We start from the raw sequence: 21,344 nt of genomic DNA, 5'->3' as shown, positions 1-21,344 counted from the left end.
AGAATCAAATACAGGCATTATTCATTCTCGTAAGTAACATTTGTCAGCCGGGGCCGCTTCCCAGCTATCTTTCCCTGGTCTCATAACTAAAATGGTGTTGTCATGACCGGTGGCGATGACCTCTGCTTGTTCAGGGGGATTCTTAGGCGACTGCACCCAAACCCTGGCCCCAGGGTTATCTGTGGAGCCAAAACCTTTCTGGCCTCGTACAGTTAGCAAAGTGGGGGCAGTGCCTTTTACCATCCCACCACTGAAGACAGGCATTATTAGTAATTGAGCCACTCGGTCAGTTCGATGGATCAGCAAGTCAGCCTCACTGCTATTCATCAGGAGCACCTTAATCTCTCCCTGATAATCACTGTCAATGACCCCTCCAAGTACCTGAATGCCTTTTACAGCCAGCCCCGATCTAGGGGCGATTAATCCAAAATTCCCGGGTGGTATATGAACACCAACACCAGTCGCGATGATGACCCGATCTTTACCTTTTATAACGGTGTCATCCATGGCATGCAAGTCTAAACCTGCCGACCCTGGGGTCGCTCTACATGGAGCCAAAGCTCCGGGAGTAATTTCCCAGTACATCACAGTCTCTCTGATTTCATTTGGCTGAGCATTAACATTCGGAGGGAACAAACGCATAAGTGGAGATTCAGCATTTAGAAAAGGACGATTATTCAAAATTAATAGCGCTTGGGGCAAAAAGTCTCGCCAATTCTTATAATTGTCATCTGTCAATTTACACAGCTGCTCCTTCAGCAGACCATTCAATCTCTCCACAAGACCCGAGGCCTGCGGATAGTATGGGATATGAAATACCCAGTCAATATTGTTTTCCACACAGAATTCCTGTACCAATCTTCCACGAAAATGGGATGCATTATCAGATTGAATTTGGAATGGCACACCATAATACATCATAATCAATTCCAATGTTTTAATGGTATTCAATTGGGTAGCTTGCTTACAAGGAAGGGCTACCAACAGGCCACTGTATGTATCAACAATAGTGCAAACATATTGACAATTCCTACTCATCGGAAGTGGACCGATGTAATCAATCTGCCAAATTTGAGCGGGCAGTTTCCCGCGATGTAAATGACCTTTAACAATTTGGGGCACTTTGCGCTGTCTGATATGCTGACAAATGGGACAATGTAAAATAACATTCTTGATCAAATCTAGGGGAATATAAATTCCTCGATCAGCAGCCCACCTGCTAGTGGCTTTCTCTCCAAAATGTCCTGCCTTCTGGTGGGCCCATTTCGCCAATCCCGCAATATCAGAATCTTGCCTGTCCACCACTGCCTCAGCAATTTTAGATTTCTCATCTGCAATGTTATGAAAAAATTTGTCAAGAGAATCTATCGGGGTGTGAGCATCCACATGGAAGATTGTAACAGTACTCTGTGGGAGCATCTCCCAAATCTCCTGCCATAATTCTTTTCCCCACAATTGTTTTGAATGCAATTCCCAATTATGGGAATGCCAAGTCGGTAACCAAACTGCCAGTCCATTGGCAGTAGACCAAGAATCGGTGAAAATATGACATGTGCCAGGTAACTCTTGTTTCAGAACTTGATAAACAGCATAAAGTTCAGCAAATTGACTGCTCTTACCTTCACCAGTTGTGCTCAGCAGTTTTTGTGTGATCGGATTATAGGACACCGCTTTCCAGTGCCGTTTCGTCCCTATGAACCTTGCTGAACCATCCGTAAACCAGACATGGTTTCTGTCCTCTGCAGACAAATCATCAAAAGGTCTACCCCACTTGACAGGAGACTCCTGTACTAAAGGTACGGAACATTCACTCTCAGTCTCAGTCGATGGCGCTCGCGCCACCTGCTCATGTAAAGATGCAACTCCTTTCTGTCCCACACGTGCCCTGTCTTGTATATACCATTTCCATTTAATCACACTCGCCTCTTGAGCATGTCCAATTCGGTGAGTTTTCGGCGAACTCATAACCCACTGCATGATAGGAATTTCAGGTCGCAAAACTTTATCATGACCCAAAGTCAGTTGCTCGGTATCCACCAGAGCCCAATAACATGCAAGTAACTGTTTCTCAAAAGGTGTATAACGCTCACCAGCATCAGGTAACTTTTTGGTCCAGAAACCCAACGGCACTCTACTCCTGCCTTGCTTCTGCCACAAACTCCAATTCGCATAAAGGCCCTGTACAGACACATTCAAATCCACCTCACCATCACGTACGGGCCATAAATCCAAAGCATGTTGAATTGCCTCTTTTGCTAGGTTGAACGCATCTTGCTGTGGTTTATCCCATTCAAATGCATTCTTTTTACGAGTGACACGGTACAAGAGGGCCAATATTTGACTCAAATGAGGAATATGCTGACGCCAAAAACCAAATATACCAATGAAGCTTTGGGCTTCTTTCCTATTCCTCGGAACTGCAAAATCAAGAATTTTCTGTTTAACCTGAGGGATCACTTCACGGTGTCCTTCATGCCAATTAATACCCAAAAATTTTACAGCCTGGGACGGGCCTTGTAATTTATCCGGATTGATTTCCCAACCTTTCTCACGCAGGCACTCAATGACTCTGTCCAATTGGGTCTGAACTTCCTCTTGTGTTTCGCCTTGGATCAAAACATCATCAATATAATGACCCATCTGAATTTGTGGATGAACCGGTACCTCAGCCAAATGCTCTGCCACCAGCCGGTGACATATCGTAGGACTATGCACATAGCCCTGAGGAAGACTTCTAAACGTCATCTGACGCCCATTCCACGTAAAACTGAACTGTTCCTGACACTCAGGGGCAATCGGAATCGAAAAGAAAGCATTAGCAATATCAATGGACGCATACCATGTACCTGGATGTTTTTGGATTCTTTCAATTAGGGTAATAACATCCGGTACCGCAACGGTCAAGGAGGGTGTGTGTTTGTTCAATTCTCGATAATCAACAGTCATACGCCAAGAATTATCACTCTAACGTACAGGCCAAACAGGATTATTCCAAGCAGAAGTAACTGGGGCTATAACACCTGCATCCACCAACTCCTGAATAGTGGTACTAATCTCCTCATGACCACCTGGAATACGATACTGCTTCTGACAAACCACTTTTGTCGCCTGAGGAACTTTTATGGGGGGCATTCGTAAACGACCAACCCGTATAGGCCTGGACGATATATAATGCGTAGTTCCAAATTGGTAACATCCATCATCTAAATGCAAAGTCATTCCTCTCAAAATATCAATTCCAATTATGAATTCCAAGAGTGGCACCACTAGTACAGAGTATTCTTTCCTAGGGATTCTACCTATTCTCATTTCAAGTAAAGTTTGAACGGCAGGAGTTTCCTTTCCACCTAATCCAGTAATTGTAAAAGACTGACCTGTAAACTTCTTTGATTTTCCATGAATAAGAGTGGCCTCCGCTCCTGTATCCACCAATGCTCGGGCCCTTTGGATATTACGATGTCTCCAATAAATTTCAATATCTACATAGGGTCTATTATCTCTGTGAGCCCATCTGTGTACTGGAGCTTGACCTATTTCCTAGTCATGCTTACTGCATTCTGTGTACCAGGATAAATCAGGATAAAGACTCTCACGTTTCTTAGGTATCGGTACCTCCTGTTCATATCCATTCCCAGTACGAAATGGATTGGTATCATCTGCATTGCACTGCTGGTTTCGATCGGCCAAACTATGACGATCCTCTCTCCTCCTCAACTCAGGGGATTGATCCCTATCATCTCTACGTCTGCTGTAAACATAATCATTTTTTCCCCTCTCTCTTTCCTCTTCTCTCTCTCTGTCTCTCTCACGACGGGGGGACATATCACGTACATAACGTCGATCATCACGACGAACAGAGCGCCCACGGCGGTCGTCATCACCGCTACCGTCAGAACCACCACGATCACACTCAGTCATCCGAACAGAAGATGTCAACGAACCATCAAGCAACCTGTCAGCAGTACCCAGAAAAATTGCCGTTTTCATCACCTCCTCTTTGAGACGTTGTGCAGCGTCACGCAAAGTATACCACGGTTTGTCATTCACAGGCCAATCAGACTCAGTAGGATACTTTATATTACAACCCTCAGTCGCCAATTGAAGTAAAGAAATTTGACCACCACCATTATAGTTACGAAAATGATCCTGTACAGTAGAATCCGAACTCAAGGAACAAAACTTCAAACAATCGCCATTATCTAACATAATGCCAGCAGCGCCCAGTTCATAAAGGCGCACCATCCATGTGAGCAAGGTCTCACCAGCTCGCTGCCGAAATCGCTGCAAAATATCACTAATTTCCTGTTGAGTAAAGTCCTCTAAAGAGTCTAAAGAAACACCCTGCGGAGCAGCGGGAGACTGCTGCAACTTCCGACGAAAAACTGGATGCGCCGAGACCGCGGGATGAGCATCACAAGGAGCTCGATCAGTACACGTAGAGGAACAATCAGTGGAAGAAGCATCAACCCCGCTCGAAGGACGAGCGCAATCACGGGGTGCACCATCAGAGGCGCAAGAAGCAGATGTACAAGCACGGCCGGAGCGAGAGGACTCGCGCTTGACAGATTCCTCACCCGAGGAATAAGAATCACTCGAATTCCAGATATTACCATCCCATTCATAAGGATTCCAATCCAGTCCGGCTTTCGCCACGACCAGACGCACCTTTCGCGTCGAAACCCGACCGCGCCGATTCTTGTATTTATAACGAGCAATTCGCACAGCCGCCCTCTCGGCAATAGTCTGGTAAGTCTCAAGTTTGTCAGCAAGCAACTTATTTTGACACCGCAACAAAGTATGAGAATTCTGAATCTCAACAAAGTGCGCTTCCACATCCGTAAGAGAAATCTGTAGCTTCAACAACCTCTCATGCAGAATCCTGTACGCAGACAGAACAATCCAACCTCTGCGCCCCAAAATGGGAATCTCCTCACCCTTCGAGATGGGTGCCTTCTGTAAACAAGTAATCACATTAGCCGGCTCCGCCAGCTCCAAAGAAGAATTCCAATTCTCACTCAAACCAGTAGAATCAGCCCACTCACGGGCTAAGGCTTCATAAGGCGTTGAATCCCATCCGGGAATATCAACGGGCAACTTAAAAGTAGATTTTGACTTTCTAGAAAACATCGTGAAAAAGAAAGAAGAAAAGAAAGAAAAAGAAAAAAAAAAAAAAAAAAAAACTATACACACAAATATACCACAAATAATATACAAACAAAACCACGCACACGCCGAAAGCAAACACGAGACAACACGACGCACACAGGTTTCGAAAACGGTTCGTGACGCCAAATGTTCTGCTTGGGTTTTCGGATCAGATAGGACCCGCTCATCAGAGCCTCACTAACCCAGCCAGAACGTTACCCTCTCCCTAGGGCCTATTCACAACAAGTAACCACCGATATATATATATATATATCACCTAAGGACAGGGAATTCCTACTATATATATATATATATACATATATATATATATATATATATATATATATATATATATATATATATATATATATATATGTATCTAGACCTCTTATAATACAAGTGGCGGCCTCGCGATCCCAGACGGACCCAGGACTTCCTACCCAGACGGCAGCCTTAGCCTCGCGGTCCCAGACGGACCCAGGACTTCCTACCCAGACGGCAGCCTTAGCCTCGCGGTCCCAGACGGACCCAGGACTTCCTACCCAGACGGCAGCCTTAGCCTCGCGGTCCCAGACGGACCCAGGACTTCCTACCCAGACGGCAGCCTCAGCCTCGCGGTCCCAGACGGACCCAGGACTTCCTACCCAGACGGCAGCCTTAGCCTCGCGGTCCCAGACGGACCCAAGACTTCCTACCCAGACGGCAGCCTCAGCCTCGCGGTCCCAGACGGACCCAGGACTTCCTACCCAGGCGGCAGCCTTAGCCTCGCGGTCCCAGACGGACCCAGGACTTCCTACCCAGACGGCAGCCTTAGCCTCGCGGTCCCAGACGGACCCAGGACTTCCTACCCAGACGGCAGCCTCAGTACAAGTTCATCCTATGATTACCATAACATACAACAGGGGAATCAGTTTTACTATTTATCAGATCACACAAGAACTGCCAGTTTGAGCACAACCTGTTCTCTGGTTCGAGGGGCTCCTCTCTCCCTTATTCAGTTACCACTTACCTGATCAGGGTTAACATCTGTTCATGTCAAGTCACAGCTGACTAGAAGAATAGGCTACCCTCTTATACAAGAACACGCAGCACATGTTGATTCACTACAAACTGGATACTTTATTATTCATTATATACGCAATCACATAACATTACTGTGTAACACATAACCTGCAAAGAAAAGTGAAAGATTAGGTTGTACACTCTAATAAGAAAGGGGTCGACATCACCTTAGTCGTGTGTAGCCTGCACTCAATGGTCATCTAGGTTCCCTTCTCGTCTGTGCCTCGGCTCGCCTGGAGGTCACACCTCCGTAGTCACGGCTCCCTTCTCCGAGTCACTGGGACCTCTTCCTCATCGGCTACTCTCTCCTCTCTGGCAATTCTGCTAGAAGAGTATCTGTCTCTCGGTTTTTCTCCGCCTTCAAGTTTGTCATCTGTCTTCCCTGGAATAAGTAGTAGCAGGTCTGAATTCAGCACGGCTCCATGAAATACCCTCACTACAGGGCAGGTTATCCCTAATACTAACGAATCTATCCCCTAGGATATGTGTGCAAGCCCTAATCTATGGGGAAGAACACAGGATCATGTCGAAGTGCCTAGTAAATAGGCTTCATTCACTACTCTAACCCTTAGGCTTGAATGGTAAGAGACTGAAGTCACCCTAATCACCCGTCAACACAATAGGGCCAGGAAAATCGAGCAGTACATATATCTGGTGCGAAAATTCGGGGAAGGAGTTCCACTGGCGAAGTCCTGGCCATGGATTGCCAGGATTGCTTGCCCCCATGACCCTATTACTGCCCTACGCAGAGCTAATGGGACCCTTACCAGTGATCCATCTGAGATTCTGTCGATCTTCCAGACCTACTATGAAATCTTATACTCCGTGCGGGGTCATTAGGAAGCAGCAGAGACATCCATGTATCTCGATTGTGTGGCACTGGTGTGGCTGGAAGGCCCGCTACAGGAACTTCATAATCCCCAGTTACGCTTGTAGATGTTAAGAAGGAAGTCATGGCCCTGCCCAGTCAAAGGGCACCCGGTGGCGATGACTTACCGGTTGTCTTTATAAAATGTACATAGACTTGTTGGCTCCCCAACTGCTGTATATGTATAATGCCATGATTGCTAAAGGCCGTCTCCCCCCCTTCTACTATATAGGCTGTCGTTACAGTGCTGTTAAAGCCAGGCAGAGACCCAGAGCTATGCTCCTCATGTAGGCCACTGTCGTTGCTGAACACAGATGATAATATATTAGCAAAGATACTCTCTATGTGTCTACAACCACTCATGCAATTCCTCGTCTTTCCAGACAAGTCTAATTTTATATCCCAAAGATCTACCGCTTTTAACCTGCAAATGTTGATGGCTGTCCTGCAGAGGACTGACCCAGACTTGGCAACGGTGGCCATTTTGTTAGATGCAGAAAAGTCATTTGACACCTGGAATGGTCTTTTATGATGGAGGTTCTGTGCTGACTGAGACTTGGTTCATATTTTATTTCAGTGATCTCCTTTCTCTGCACTGCCCCAGCACAAGAGTTAAGGTCCAGGATCTCCACTCAAGAGCATTTCAGATAGCTTGTGCCACACATCAGGGCTGCTCTTTATCTCTCCTGATATTTGCATTAGCAATAGAGCTATTGGTATGTAGCACTCGAGAACTGCATGCACATCGGGGCTTGCGGCTAGGTAGTTGCGCCCTCATCATATCGCTATATGCGGATGAGGTCATCCTATATGTTCAAAACCCGGAGAAGAAACTGTCACCCACAATCTGAGTTATCATTTATTTTGGAGAACACTCTGGCCTCCACACCAACTGGGCCAAGTCTAAAATATTCCCACTTTCTGACCGTATTGAAAAAAATTGCTGTTGAATACCCACTGCAGCGGAGCCTGGACGGTGTCAGATACCTGGCGATCTGGGTAACATACAACTGCATTGAGCTGCTTAGAGCTAACTTTAGGACAGCATTAGATAAATTACAAACGTAAGCGGATAGGTGGCTGCGCCTGCCCCTCTCCTTGATGGGCTGCATCTCCCTGGTGAAAATGGTGGCACTGCCAAGTTCTAATATCTATTCAACAATATTCCGCTTGAGTTCCAGCAATGTTTTTTCAAACAGCTGCACTGCATTCTTCTTAGGCTGATATGGGGGAGCAGCAGCCTAGGATACGGTGGGAGATTCCTACTAAATCGCTGCGTCAGGAGTGATTGGCAGTGCCTGACTTCTGCCTCTACTATCAAGTTGTGTAAGTACATTACCTGCATTATTGGACCCTTGCTGCACCCCCAGCAACACATGCAACAGTAGAGCAGGCGCTCGCTAGGTCTGGGGATGTGATGGCTAGGGTGTCCATTCAGCCCCGTGCGGTGAGGGCAGATGTGGATGTGCTGGCCAGTACTCATCCGGTCACCAAAGATCTGGCAGTAACAGGCACCCTCATAAATGTTATATATAGGATTGATATAGGAGGATATCCTTATCTTCACCCAAATTCAGGTGCTCATTTACACAGTCTGAACTTATCCTCTGTGCCTACTTAGTTAATTTTAAAACAAGAACGGACTATAGAAGTAGTCAGTCAAGTCACTCAACATACACCATACCCATTCTAATTAAGTGTATGTGTACGACAAAGAGAAAATGTGTAGAGAAATGAGAAAGTATCTCACGTGCGCACCCCCAGAGGAGCTACTGACAGGTTCTCACCAGCCTGCGTTAAATGTCACACACATACACTTAATTAGAATGGGTATGGTGTATGTTGAGTGACTTGACTGACTACTTCTATTTTTCCGTTTTTGTTTTAAAATTAACTAAGTAGGCACAGAGGATTAGTTCAGACTGTGTAAATGAGCATCTGAATTTGGGTGAAGAAGATAAGGATATCCGCCTATATCAATCCTATATATAAAATTTATGAGGGTGTCTGTTACTGCCAGATCTTTGGTGTTTTGAATATATGATGAATGGAGGGTGATCTGGCACGTATATCCCTCTTCAGCTCCTTGTTGAAAGCACAGTACTCATCTGGGCCTGGTTGCTTCTGGCAGGGAGGCTTGGACTAGGCTGCCCATACACTCCTCTCATCCCCCTGCTGGATAATCGTTTGTTGACCATAGCCTGTGCACGTGCAATCAAAGACTTGCTGTGAAGAGTTAAATTGAAGAAGCTTGGTGATCTCTATGAAAATAGCAGTAGCTTCCTTAAACAGTTTAGTGGTAGGCAGTATATTTTGAGAGTGCTCGATCTGGAGATGCACAAACTGAGGATTTAAAAACATAACACAGTGGTTGGCTTTACTAATAAGAACCTAAATAACCTAAACAAACCCTGTTTGCAACATTAGGATAATGAAAGACTGAGAAAAAACAAAATTCTAACCTGTACCTTGCAGTTTGCAATCAGCTCTTTGATGACAATTCATAGCTAACTGTGCTATATAAGGATTGTAACTTATGAACTGCAAGTTACAAAAGGATCTCTGTGCCCTAAAAGCAGTAACCCACTGAGCTATCTACATAAAATAAAATTCTGCGACTACATGTTACACGTTCTTTGCAGCAGGCACATTAACTCTCTGTGCTACTTCATTATGAGTCAAAACTGCCACTAGACAAAACTATGATCTCTCTCTAGCAGGTACGTTATTCACCAGACTTATGTTGGCATTTTTATTTTCGCCTGAAAATTGTGGAACACAAATGGACTTCTGCAGCAAGTGCTTTTAAACCCCTAAGACATTTCAAAACCCAGCAACCCCCCCGAGCTCGGTGCCCAGTACGGTGGCGCCTGCCAGACAACCCTAATGCCATCCCAGGCATGGATATAACTGATCTGAATCTATACGGTCTTGCCATAAGAAACTAGCATGTAAATATACGCCATATGGAGAAGCGAGGTGATAAAACGTGTGTAATAATTGACATTTCTACACAAAAGAAGAAATGGGCCACTAATGTGATTTTTTACTGTAGCAAAATGTTGTAAAGGAACATTCATTCAGATCTCCTTAGACAATAAAAAACGCTAAAAAAATGTACTTGCCTTAACTTCTGTGACTCTATCCAATGTATTAATTTGCACCCTCTGCCATTTCTTGGAGTGTTCTCCCTCCCAAAAAAAAAAGAAAACAAGCATTTGTAAAGCCAGTAGGTATTGGCTTTGGGACCTAATGTCTTTTGGCAGTGCTGTACAGCCAGACAGAAAGTAAAAAAAAAAAAACAAGGCACAATCATGCGGCTATGACATTTTGTAAGAACTCATGCCTGATGATGTGTGCAAGCATCAGTATGCTAGCGCATTTACAAAGCACTTTTGTTTTTTAAACGGAGGGGGTGGCAGTCATTTGCCCCCCCCCCCCTCCCATAAAGAAATAATTTAGAAAAAAAAAAGGCTGAGTGAGGGGGCAATGGTAGAGAGGGTGGGGAGGAGCAACAAAAAATGAGCGGGAGATGTGGTAAAACATCACATGAGGGAGAGCGAGGCAGGGAGGAGGGCAAGAAGCACACTAGAGAGAGCTGCAACACAAAGGAGACAGCATAGTGTGGTGCTGGGGTGTGGGTATTTGGTGGGTGTGGAGAGTAAGCAATGGCATGCTGTAAGCCTTGTTAGTTCTTGGTAAGGCCACAGTAGGTTTTTTGCAACCTGACACTTAGTGTGTCTGGTATGCTCAACCTAAAAAGTTCCTTTGCTAGCAATTTAGCAGAAACAAAGGAAGACTGTTTCTTCCATCTGTGCATATAAGTAGATTATAGAAAGAAGGCCAGATATTTTTAATTGGAAGTGATGGTACCAGAGCAAGTGGTGAAGTTGACTAAAATCAGGGCCTCTGAAATTAGGCAGTGATTTTCTGCATAGTTAAGTATTTACATCTCTTGCTACATAACTCACCATCTGTTGGTAATGTCAACAAAGAAAGAATTGTTTCTAACTCAAACGAATCAAAAGTTACTGGAACAAAATGTCACAGGTGGTAATGCAGGTTGGCCATATTTTAATTATTGATTGGGGCAGCCCAGTGTTGAACTGGGTGTATTAGGGTGAAACTTTTGTGCGGTCAGTATTAATGTGTTTTAAAATGAGAAATTAGTGAAATAATACTTCTACAGAATGTGACATATTGTTACAGACAATTTTCCTCTTTCTTACAGCATAATTTAGTCAACTCTGCCAATTAACTTGCGCCTCCATTGCTGCATAATTCCTGCAGCCCTGAGTAAATGTTCGTATGGGACTAAGGGAACACTCCAGGTAGGCAGGAGAAAACTAGATAGTTTGAGGGCCTGAACTGGCCCTGTAAGCAGGAAAGTTTGTCTGGGAGAGAGACAGAGGCACACTGATTTTACTGCTGTAGAGAAATAATGTTCTTGGATACTGTGAGAAACCTGGACTACAGCATGAGTTTCTCACCAAAGCTTTCTTAAAACCTAAACTTGGAAAATTGTGATAGAAAACAAACTCTGTAGTTTTGCCTGTTGGGTCAGTGCCATCCAGTGCCGATATAAAAACAAGCATTTGCAATGCAATAGGTCTCGCATTTGATAATTAACACATAAATAAAAGGCATTGTCATTTACAATGCCAAAAGCTGAAACTCTTGTAAATGCAAGGCCAATTTCATTTCAAAGTATTGTCATTGTCCCAGGCTGCTTGGAAAGTGAAAGCGTGCATGGCACGCTGAATGTTGCAGGAAAGCATGTCGTGCCCATAGTAGGAGAAACTTATTAAAGAAAATAGTGCTTACAGACTAAATAAGACCTACCTTGTAACAACAGAAGTAAAACGGCCAGTCCTAATGGGAGGTTACGAACGAAGACAAGGCGGGACTAAGGAGGGACTAACAAGCCTATTAATAAATCAGAAGCCAGCATTTACAAAGGACAATGACACAAGCCAATACAAAATATGGGCGGAGAGTCGGTGGAGCTTCAGCTCTCTACTCGAATGCAGCATGCCTTGCAGAGCAGCGCATGCACTGCCCAGGCTCAACCTAAAAAAACTACGGTTGCTTCTAGCTTCATGTCCCACACTCGAGACTGGAGTGTAAGAAATGATGAATGACCAAAAAGAAAGGTGTGGTAGTAACTTAAGAAACTCTTCTAAAAGTCATGTTTCAGTACAGTGGCGTAGCAAGGGATGGGGGGAGTGAGTTTTGGGGGCGGCGGCGGCCTCCCCTGCTTTTACCTGCGGCCGTCGTGGCAAACGCTGGGATCGCTAGCACCCTTCCCCTGCTCTACCAGCGCCCATCACATGGGCCGCAATCACAGGGGCCGCCACGGGAAGCCAAAGGTCTTGCTATGCCACTGTTTCAGTGAAGTGAAAAACATACCATATTTGAGACACCACTCAGAAGTGGATGAGAAACTGGACTGCTGAAATTGATCTATATTCATGCTTTAGAAATATGTGAATGAAAGGAAAGTTGTTGAATGTCAGTATTTCGAAATCCAACATATGATGGGCGGTTGCAATGCCTATCCTCCTCTCTCCTGAAGTGCTCAAGTCTTTACACAATTTCCTGAACACTTTTTCAATTGTGTTCCCTTCCACCACTATGGCTCATCTTTCTAGCTCCTTCCTGCACCAAATCTCCACCCTGCACTCAGTTGCACCTCACCTTCAATGCCTTTGCATTTCCTTTCTCCACTCCTATCATGAACCTGAAATCCCTCACGCCATTTAATGTCCCATCCTACAGGGAAGACCATCCACTTAAAATCCCCCATTCATTGAAATCTTCTGCCAGCTGCCCCACACTTCATTCAAAATATTTGCAATTAGAAACACATAGTTAAATGAATCTGTTGTAGAAGATTTTTTTAAATAAAAATTATCCTCAAACATTTTGATGGACTCTACAAAGGTAATGGTTCCTTGTGCATATGTTATGTTATTGTATCCCATAAAGCAACAAATCCCATCTGAGAGTTGCTTCAAGCTGAGTAAGAAACGAGGCACAGACACTTGGTTAGGGACAGTAGAAACCAAAGATAAGGGGACAAGCAAAAGCAGGCAGTTGTTTGGTGCCTGCAAACAGGCGGATCAATTTTCTTTCTTGATATAACTGAAAGTAAACTCAACTTTCCTGTTCCTCGGGGGAATTCAACAAACTGGAATAGCGCCGTGTCAGTTTTCTGGTTTATGATTGTTCACACCATTGAACTAGGAAACTTTTTTTGCCCAAGGGCTTTAATGCAGACTGGATAACAAACCACACTTTATGCTGTTCCCTCTCTTCCCTTATACATATTACATGGTGAAGGCAAATTCTTCAAGGGATTATCGCTGCTCTTTCATTTCTTTTGTAGTTCAGCAGGAACAAGAGCAATCCTGAGAGTGAGGCCCTGGTGAGGACATCAAAACCATGGCAGCTTCTCCTCTTGCAGGTATGTGTGGAGAGAATAAAGAAAATTGAGTGTTTATTATGCAGGCAGTGAGTTAATGGTACGAATTTCAAGAACTTATCACAAGCCAAAATACCACTAAAAAAGTAGAGTATTGCTCGTTTCTGACAAAAGTGAGCAGTGAGTGCTTAAAGAATGACTCATTGTTGCTAAGAATGCAGAAACGTGGCCAAATCGCTTGTAATGGCTGGACGTTTCCCAAATACTGAATTGAACGGTAAAGAAACGGCTTGCCATTACACTGACTGGGCTTGTTCTCCATCAATATAATGCCATCCAAGGACCAACTCGCTACTGTTAACTGGTGGTTGCTTTATTTTTAAGGCTATTTAAATAAAGCAATTTCTTTAGAGATGTAAGCATGTGCTGCTGAAATCTGTTTTGAAAAACAAAGGATGGGTTCTGTCTTTTCAGCTTACACATTATGCAAGTTTTCCATCCATATTCCTAATTGCATCCTTTTTAGGTCGAGTGTGGGCAGCGCATGTACTGCTCTGCGAGGCATGCTGTTATTGAGTATGTACTTGAAGCGCCGCCCACTCTCCGCCCATATTTTTCATTGGCTTGTGTCATTGTCCTTTGTAAATCCTGGCTTCTGATTCGTTAATAGGTTTGCTAGTCCCTCCTTGTCCTCATTTGTAACCTCCCACAATGACTGGCCCTTTTACTTCAGTTGTTACACAGTATGTCTGTAAGCACTATTTTCTTTAATGCATTTTCCTACTGCAGGCATGAGATACTTTCATCAATTTCCAAGCTGCCCGGTACAATGGTGGCCAAAGTCTTGCATTTACAAGAGTTTGAGTTATTGTCATTGTAAATGACAATGCCTTTTATTTATGTGTTAATTATCAAAACTGATAAATAAAAGGCATTTTCATTTACAATGCCAATAGCTATTGCATTGCAAATGCTTATCTTTTCACCCACAAAGTCAGACACACTGGTGGCCCTCATAAATATCATGAAAAAAGCAAACACGCTTCTCAAAATACCCTGTGACAGAATAGTTTACAGTTCTATGCTCTGCTGATCGACAGCAGTGTCGGGTCATGAGAGGAAATCCAAGATCTCTAGGCTTTGAGCCCAACTAATCCAATAAAAGCGGGGATGTTAAGTTTTTTCACCAGTGCACTCAGGACGTCAGCTGCTGGGAGTCTGCTGATCGGCTAAATTACATTATTTTAACCATGTGTGAAAGTTTTAACTTTTCCCAAAATGTTTCAGAATTGCTGTTAAAATATTGTTTTTAATCTGGGGCACTATTTGGGCTAAATTTTAACATTCGTAACAGAAACCAAAAGAGCAGTGAGTTAAATGGGGTGGTACTTTACCTGCACTCTTTCAATTTTGAAGGGAAAGTGCATACTTTTGTCAGCAGAGGTGCAATAAAAAATCAGAGGTGCAATACTTATTAAGAGAGAGTACCGGCACTTCTTAGTAGCAAAGTGGTAATCTGGGATTATGAGTAATTGCACTTGTATATTGTCTTTACAAGCACTGCTAGAGATAGAGATAATCTAAGAGGAAAGAGAGAGGGAGTGAGTGTTTATATAAGCATGTCAGAGGATACAGAATGAATACGTCCAGTGTAGGTGTAAAATAGGGAATGTATTAAAAAAACGAGGTTCACCACTGCTCGATTCATGTACATTTTCTCATTTTGTTCTCTGGTGCGCAGAAGACCTGACTACGCCTGGGTTGCTGCCGACCACAGTACCATCAATAGATCCAGAAGAATTCAACACTGCGATTATTGCAGGTAATGGCTTCAAATATCTTAAAGTCCTGGCGCCTTTCACCACAGAACAGCACTTTTCCCATACAAAGAGTGAGCCCGCAAGACAGGAAGGATATCCCGAAACATGCAAACGACATTTCTAGAAGACTTGATGATCCACCTAGATCCATTTAGCAGAATAAAGCAAGAAATCTGTATTAGTCCAGGAGAGTCAGATCTGAGCCAGCTTTTCTAGATAACTGCTGTCTATATATTAATGTAGAGAACTGGAATAAAAAAAATCCGAGGACGTTGTTATCTAAACGTGTTGCATAGTACAGTTAGTACAACACAAGGTAACATTTGAACAAATATAGGCTAAAACATGACCTGACGAATAGAAAAAGTAAGAACAAATGAAGTTTGAACAGGTCAGAGTCAAGAGACACGTAAATAAAACATGAAAATTTAGCTACATTTGTAGAAAAAACATGTAGGAAGTCCTTATTTGTGAAACAATCATGGTCTTCTGAATTATCGCCGCTTCTTCATCTATTGCAAAAAATAGATGGTGCAATCAGTATTTTCTTTGAGCCGGTGGTTGCTAGTGGGGGCCACCAGCATCTATTTTTTCTCTTCAAACATTTCCCGAGTGAAAAAGGGGGAAAAACACAAAAAGAGGAAAGGAGGAAGAGAAAGGTAAACGTCTGAAAGGGGGGGAAAGCAGGAACCTGCAAGAGTTGGATAAGGGGCATGGAGTGTCTGGTAGTGGATTAGATAGGCCTGGGATACAGTCAAGACTGCGCATCCTTGGCATTTGGCATGCTGACATTAAATAGCGGCTTCTTCAAGCTTCTGAACAGAGCTTTGGGCACTGGTACTAATTCTTTTACAAATAAAGCACTAGGAGCCATAGATTGACCAGAGCAATAGGAAACAAGACATTGAACATGCTGGTCATGATGAGAACTGCTCACAGAGCAAGGGGGGCAGAGGGTTCGATTCCTAAGGAACAGGAGTAAAGACGTAGAGAACCTCACTCCACCACCCCCACGAAACACGACAAGACAACAACATTTAATGACAATGCAGGTACGGGAAGTCTCTCTCAAATAATAAAACGATTGGAAACAATGGTTCGAAAGGTGCAATAAAAGAGACAGATGATCTATTCACAGTGAAACATCCACAAGAAAAGCATATATTTTTTAAGTGAACGCCACTGCTTCTGGAAAAAAATATTTTACTTTATATTTGTGGTAATCTCATTTTTACCCAAGAAATGTTTTCACACTAGTAGGTGGTCCAGTGCCTTCACCACAATGGATTCGTCCTGTGCCTGGCTGGAGTAGACAGCGTTAGCTTTTGTCTCCACACCACTTCTGTCATGATGTGCTGCTCTGATTACCTCATCAGCTATCCTTCCCAGTCAGCAAACCCAGCCATGGGACAGGACATTGACTCATGATCCATTCCAGCTCTTTTCATGACCTTCTCTTCTTTTCATTGTCGACCAATCCTATGCCATTTCATTTCCTCTGCTCTGGTCATTGACTTCCTAACGCTCATTGCTGGATCTGGCGTTGGCCATTCAGATCAAAATGTCGCATAAAAGGTAAGTATTTGTACGACCCTAGGCTGACATTCTTCATGGTGCACTAGAGGATTTTTCTTCTTCAGTTGATAAAATCTAGGTATAATAACAGTATGTGGTGTAGGGAATCTATGTGGATGTGCCACATTGACCCCCTTGAGGTGTGTACCCTAAATCATACCACTGTCACCAGGCAAGTGGCTGCAGTCTGCAGTAGTTGGCATGGGGTTAGGTGAAATGCGCACAAAGAGGGCTCCGAAGTCATCCATCTTTGAAGATGATTCAAATAACAAATATTCTTAGTCTGAGAATTCTCTAGATTTGCTAAAGCTAAAAACGGCTTCGCTGAACTCTGTTTATCATGGTAATCTTCTAAGGCGTTGTTCAACAGGGTTGGCAGCGTTCTGGTTGAGTAGTCAGAGTGGGAGGTTAGAATGAGCACATGCAGTGGAACTTGCTAATTCCACGGTAGCTCCAGGAGGAGCTCACAGTGCAAGGGTGCAGTAGATACAGCTACTCTCCCTTAAGAGATAAGATACTCCTCTAAATTGATAACTCCCCGCAGAATGTGCCCGCACTGGGAGCCATGCTGTGTGGATGAAACAGTTTCAGAATCCTTAATTTTGTTATACAGCAGGGAAGTAAATAGTATTTGTCTGTGCTGCTTCCAAAGCAGGAATGAACTAAAAGAAATATTCATACTTCTCCTAAGAGTTACTGTAAAATCCACTTGAATTTTCATTGCGTTTATAATTACTGACACATTTTCAGGCTAATACTGGTAATATTTTGCTACAATAAGCAGACATAGAACAGGTTTTTTTAAGAAGTCGATAATATTGCTTTCTAATCAAATTTACATTAAACTCCGAAAATTTAACAAATTTGTTTATAGTAGTAAAGTAATCTGAAAATCATTACATGTTGTGACAATGGTAAATATATAATCTCTTACAACGTGAAGCTGCATCTCATTTGTGGCACCCAAATTTTATGTGCTTGGATCCCCAGCTTTTTCACTCCTCAACCCGATGATCTGGGTACTCATGATTATCACTGCTGCAGTGAGTGTCCGCAGAATGGAACCAGAGCTGCCTTTCAGAACAGGACACATACACATAGATGTCCCGCAGAACTTAGGACAACGTACGAGAAGTGAACTGTAGATCACACCCCCTTCCATCCATAGGTACTCTACAGAAATTGACACTACAGTCGGGATGTAGCCTCTAGAACTGTAAACAAACCTGAACAGCTGGTCTCCAGAACTTATCGGTGGTCTCTAAATATGACCTCTAGTACTGAACACACTATAAAAGAATGGGCCTCAAGATTGAAACAAAATATTTCAGAAGTTGTTTTAAAAGTAGTAACTATGCTTCTGGAGAGGTATCTACAAATCAACAGATTATTCCAGATTAAGCTTCACTCACTTGAATCAATTGGGGAGAGGATGTAGCCTTATGGCTAGAGCAGTCGACCTCGAAGCTGGGGAACCGGGTTCGAGTCTCGGCAAGGACGCTCAACATCCTGGGATTTTGGGCAAATCACTTAATCTCCCCATGCCTAACAAAAACGAATGTGTCCTCATGTAAGGAAACTGGTGCTCATATAAAGCGCTCTGATACCCGATGTCTCGGGTCTAGTTCGCGCCATAAAAAACTCTAATAAAAAAAAAAAAACAGCAGATGTGGCAAAATTACCCAGGTGAACCTCCCCGAACTGGATATAATACCAATGATGAAGCCTCCATAACTGGATACAACACTGCAAATGTGGCCTCCAAGCCTGGCCAAGACTCTATGGCCTTTAAAGTTAGGAGCAATACTCCTGACTAGTCTTAAAAAAACATAGATACCTTATTCCATATGAACTCTTTGGTACTGGAAATCAGTGCTTAAAGTGAGCCGGTGGTTGCAGGTGACAACCACCAGCACTGATTTTTGGGGATCAGCACTTATTTTAGCTCATCAGACTTTGTCCAGTACAACAGAGAGAAAAATACAAAACAGGGGGTGGAAGAGGAAGAGAAAGACAGCAAAACTATAACAACGAATGAAAGCAAGGATGAAAAAGGACCTAGGAGAGTGAACTAAATGGGCATAGATGTTCTGGAGGTTGGTGAAACAGGAATGAGGTAGATTCAAGAATAAACAGAGTTGGTATTTGGCAACCCCAACATTCAGCAGCGCTGGCCGCAAGATTCTGATCTAAACTTTGGGCATTGGCACTTATTCTTTTACAAACTAAGATCTGCTGGGGATAGATAAAGTCTTACCAGAGGTATGTATACTGTGCAGTTCTAACACAAACTCCCTTGTCTGTTGGCTTTTGTATCTTTCTCTTTGCCCTCCAGCATTCATTGTGCTTTCACGTGGCCTTGTAAAACTGTTTATTAACTTTGAGTTCATCCAGTATGAGAAGTCAAATATGCTTAAAGGGAGCCTGCACTGTAACTGATGAAGGGTTGGAGGTGGGAGAGAGAGTGAGCGTGTCTATATATATTAGAGAAGCGTGAGGGAAGATAACACTGTTTGTGAAAAAATATTAGTGTGTTTCTGCTGGCACTGTAAATTTTCTGTCTATTAGAGAACATATCACTTCTGCTGAATATTCTGTACTTCGGTAATGTGTTTGAAACTTTGTTAACTCGTTTAACCTCTTAAAAACGTTAGCAAACGTTTTGGTTATGTTTTTACGTAAATGGAAGTGTATGTGGGCAGACAAAATGATTTGACCAGTAACACACAATTTAGTCAAGCATGGAACCTTATGGTTCCTCAGGAGACAGGTGGGCATCTACAGCACACCTGCTTCTATGAGTGCAGACATGTTCTGCATCCTCTCAACCAATTAATAAAAATATTATTCATAGATTCGAAGTACTGCATTTGGGAAACATTGAAAGGTTGCCAATAACCCGTGGAAGTCTGTAACCATTTGCACAGGGAAAGCTACTCCGCGAATGGTAGCTTTGAACATCAGTACAAGCAAACAGTGGTCCAATGGACTGTTGCATGATCCTTCGATGGCGCTTTTTTGGTCTTGCAGCATCTGTCACTTTGAAGAAGGGTGGTTGCAAGAACGGTCTCTTTCCCCTTGTAGGCGCCTATATCTGCATTCAAGGATTACCAAAAGAAACTGTGAAGTTGAGAGTGTCAGTTTGAGTATGGGCTGAGAAGCAGGGAGGCTGCTCCTGGTGGGGATATCCTAAGACCTAAGCTAAGAACCTATGAAAATTCTTATCTGCAACCAAGAACAATAAACCATTATCTGTAACCTACACCTCCGCTACTGGACATTTTCATTATAAAATATAAATGTTTGCGCTGTGCAAGATGTATCAATCCGCAACAGAGTAAAGAATTGACCAATTTGTGTCACAGACTGCACATATGGTGCTGAGAAACACCGAATCAATAATACATCTGGCCCACAAATACAATAGTAGTAGCAAATGTACTCAAAATTACTAGTACATATTATGCTTTAGTAGGCTATCCCGCTATTATAAATTAGGGCATGTGAAAAATCAGATTCAAAGTTAGTATAACTCTCTGGCAGCTGGAAAAAGAGTCCTAAATTCTGCTGTTTGTCTATTTTCTTTGTGATTAGGGGTTATCGCTGCGGTTTTTGTGACATTGCTCACCGTTATGGTCCTCATCATCGTCTACCTGTACAAGCACAAGGGCAGTTACGCCACCAACGAGCAACAGGATGAAGAAGCCAACAAGGCCCTTCAGATGGAGAACAACACGCAACGCGCAGAAAAGGAAGAGTACTACATGTAACTTAACTGGTACCTCAAGCGGACATTTGGGCCTTTTCCGTGCCCACTCTTTTATTTATTGAAGTTTCTGCTCTTTCCTGTGGATTAAGAGGTCGCTCATCGCAAGTTATTGAAGTCTAGAAACCTGCTACTTTTCTTAAAGTAGTTTTCTTCTCTGCTTAAAACGACAGTCTCCATTTATAAAATTAAGAATCTTAAACAAATTGCTGTTTTTTTTTTTAAATATCACACTGTAACATTGAATGGAAAAAAGATGATAATCATGTCATGGCTTTTTTACATTTTCTTGTGAGTTTTTAGAATCTAAATGTAGGCTGGGATTTAGAGTTTATTTGGTTAACTATTAAAGAGAGAACTTTCCTATTTCCCTGAGTGTATTATATGAAGAATACTATTGTTTTTAATATACACATCACCCATGCATTTTCTATAGTAAATGTGCATAGTTTGTGCTTCCTGCAGCATTACAACTCAAACGAAGCTTGAGGACCATGGACTTGTAAAAACGAATTACTTTATACTGTGTGAAAAATGACCCAGAAATAGATTTTTCGCAGAATATATGACTTCTTGATGCAACGTTTACAAAACACACAATTTTAATGTGAGGTGAAGACAGGCCCTAGATTTTTATTGGCCAAGTCATAAATGCAAGTACACCCCACAATAAACCCTTCCCAG

General features: G+C 43.0%; 1 protein-coding gene across 4 annotated transcripts in view; it reads left to right on the top strand.

Moving 5' to 3' along the window:
• Positions 1 to 21,028, top strand: part of SMAGP (small cell adhesion glycoprotein) — a 181,495-nt gene extending 160,467 nt beyond the window's left edge. For all 4 annotated transcript variants that reach the window (XM_085654489.1, XM_085654487.1, XM_085654490.1 and 1 more), the window contains exons 3-5: positions 13,464 to 13,541; positions 15,241 to 15,321; positions 20,489 to 21,028. In XM_085654489.1, coding sequence (XP_085510615.1) covers positions 13,520 to 13,541; positions 15,241 to 15,321; positions 20,489 to 20,664 — 279 coding nt within the window. In that variant the 5' untranslated portion in view covers positions 13,464 to 13,519 and the 3' untranslated portion in view covers positions 20,665 to 21,028. The remainder of the gene's footprint in view (positions 1 to 13,463; positions 13,542 to 15,240; positions 15,322 to 20,488) is intronic.
• Positions 21,029 to 21,344: the final 316 nt, after the last annotated feature.

The sequence above is a fragment of the Triturus cristatus genome, chromosome 4_1 (genome assembly GCF_964204655.1).
Source record: "Triturus cristatus chromosome 4_1, aTriCri1.1, whole genome shotgun sequence".
Classification (NCBI taxonomy): domain Eukaryota; kingdom Metazoa; phylum Chordata; class Amphibia; order Caudata; family Salamandridae; genus Triturus; species Triturus cristatus.
Note: the sequence above shows the minus strand (reverse complement) of the source record. Positions and strands in the feature narration are given on the sequence as shown.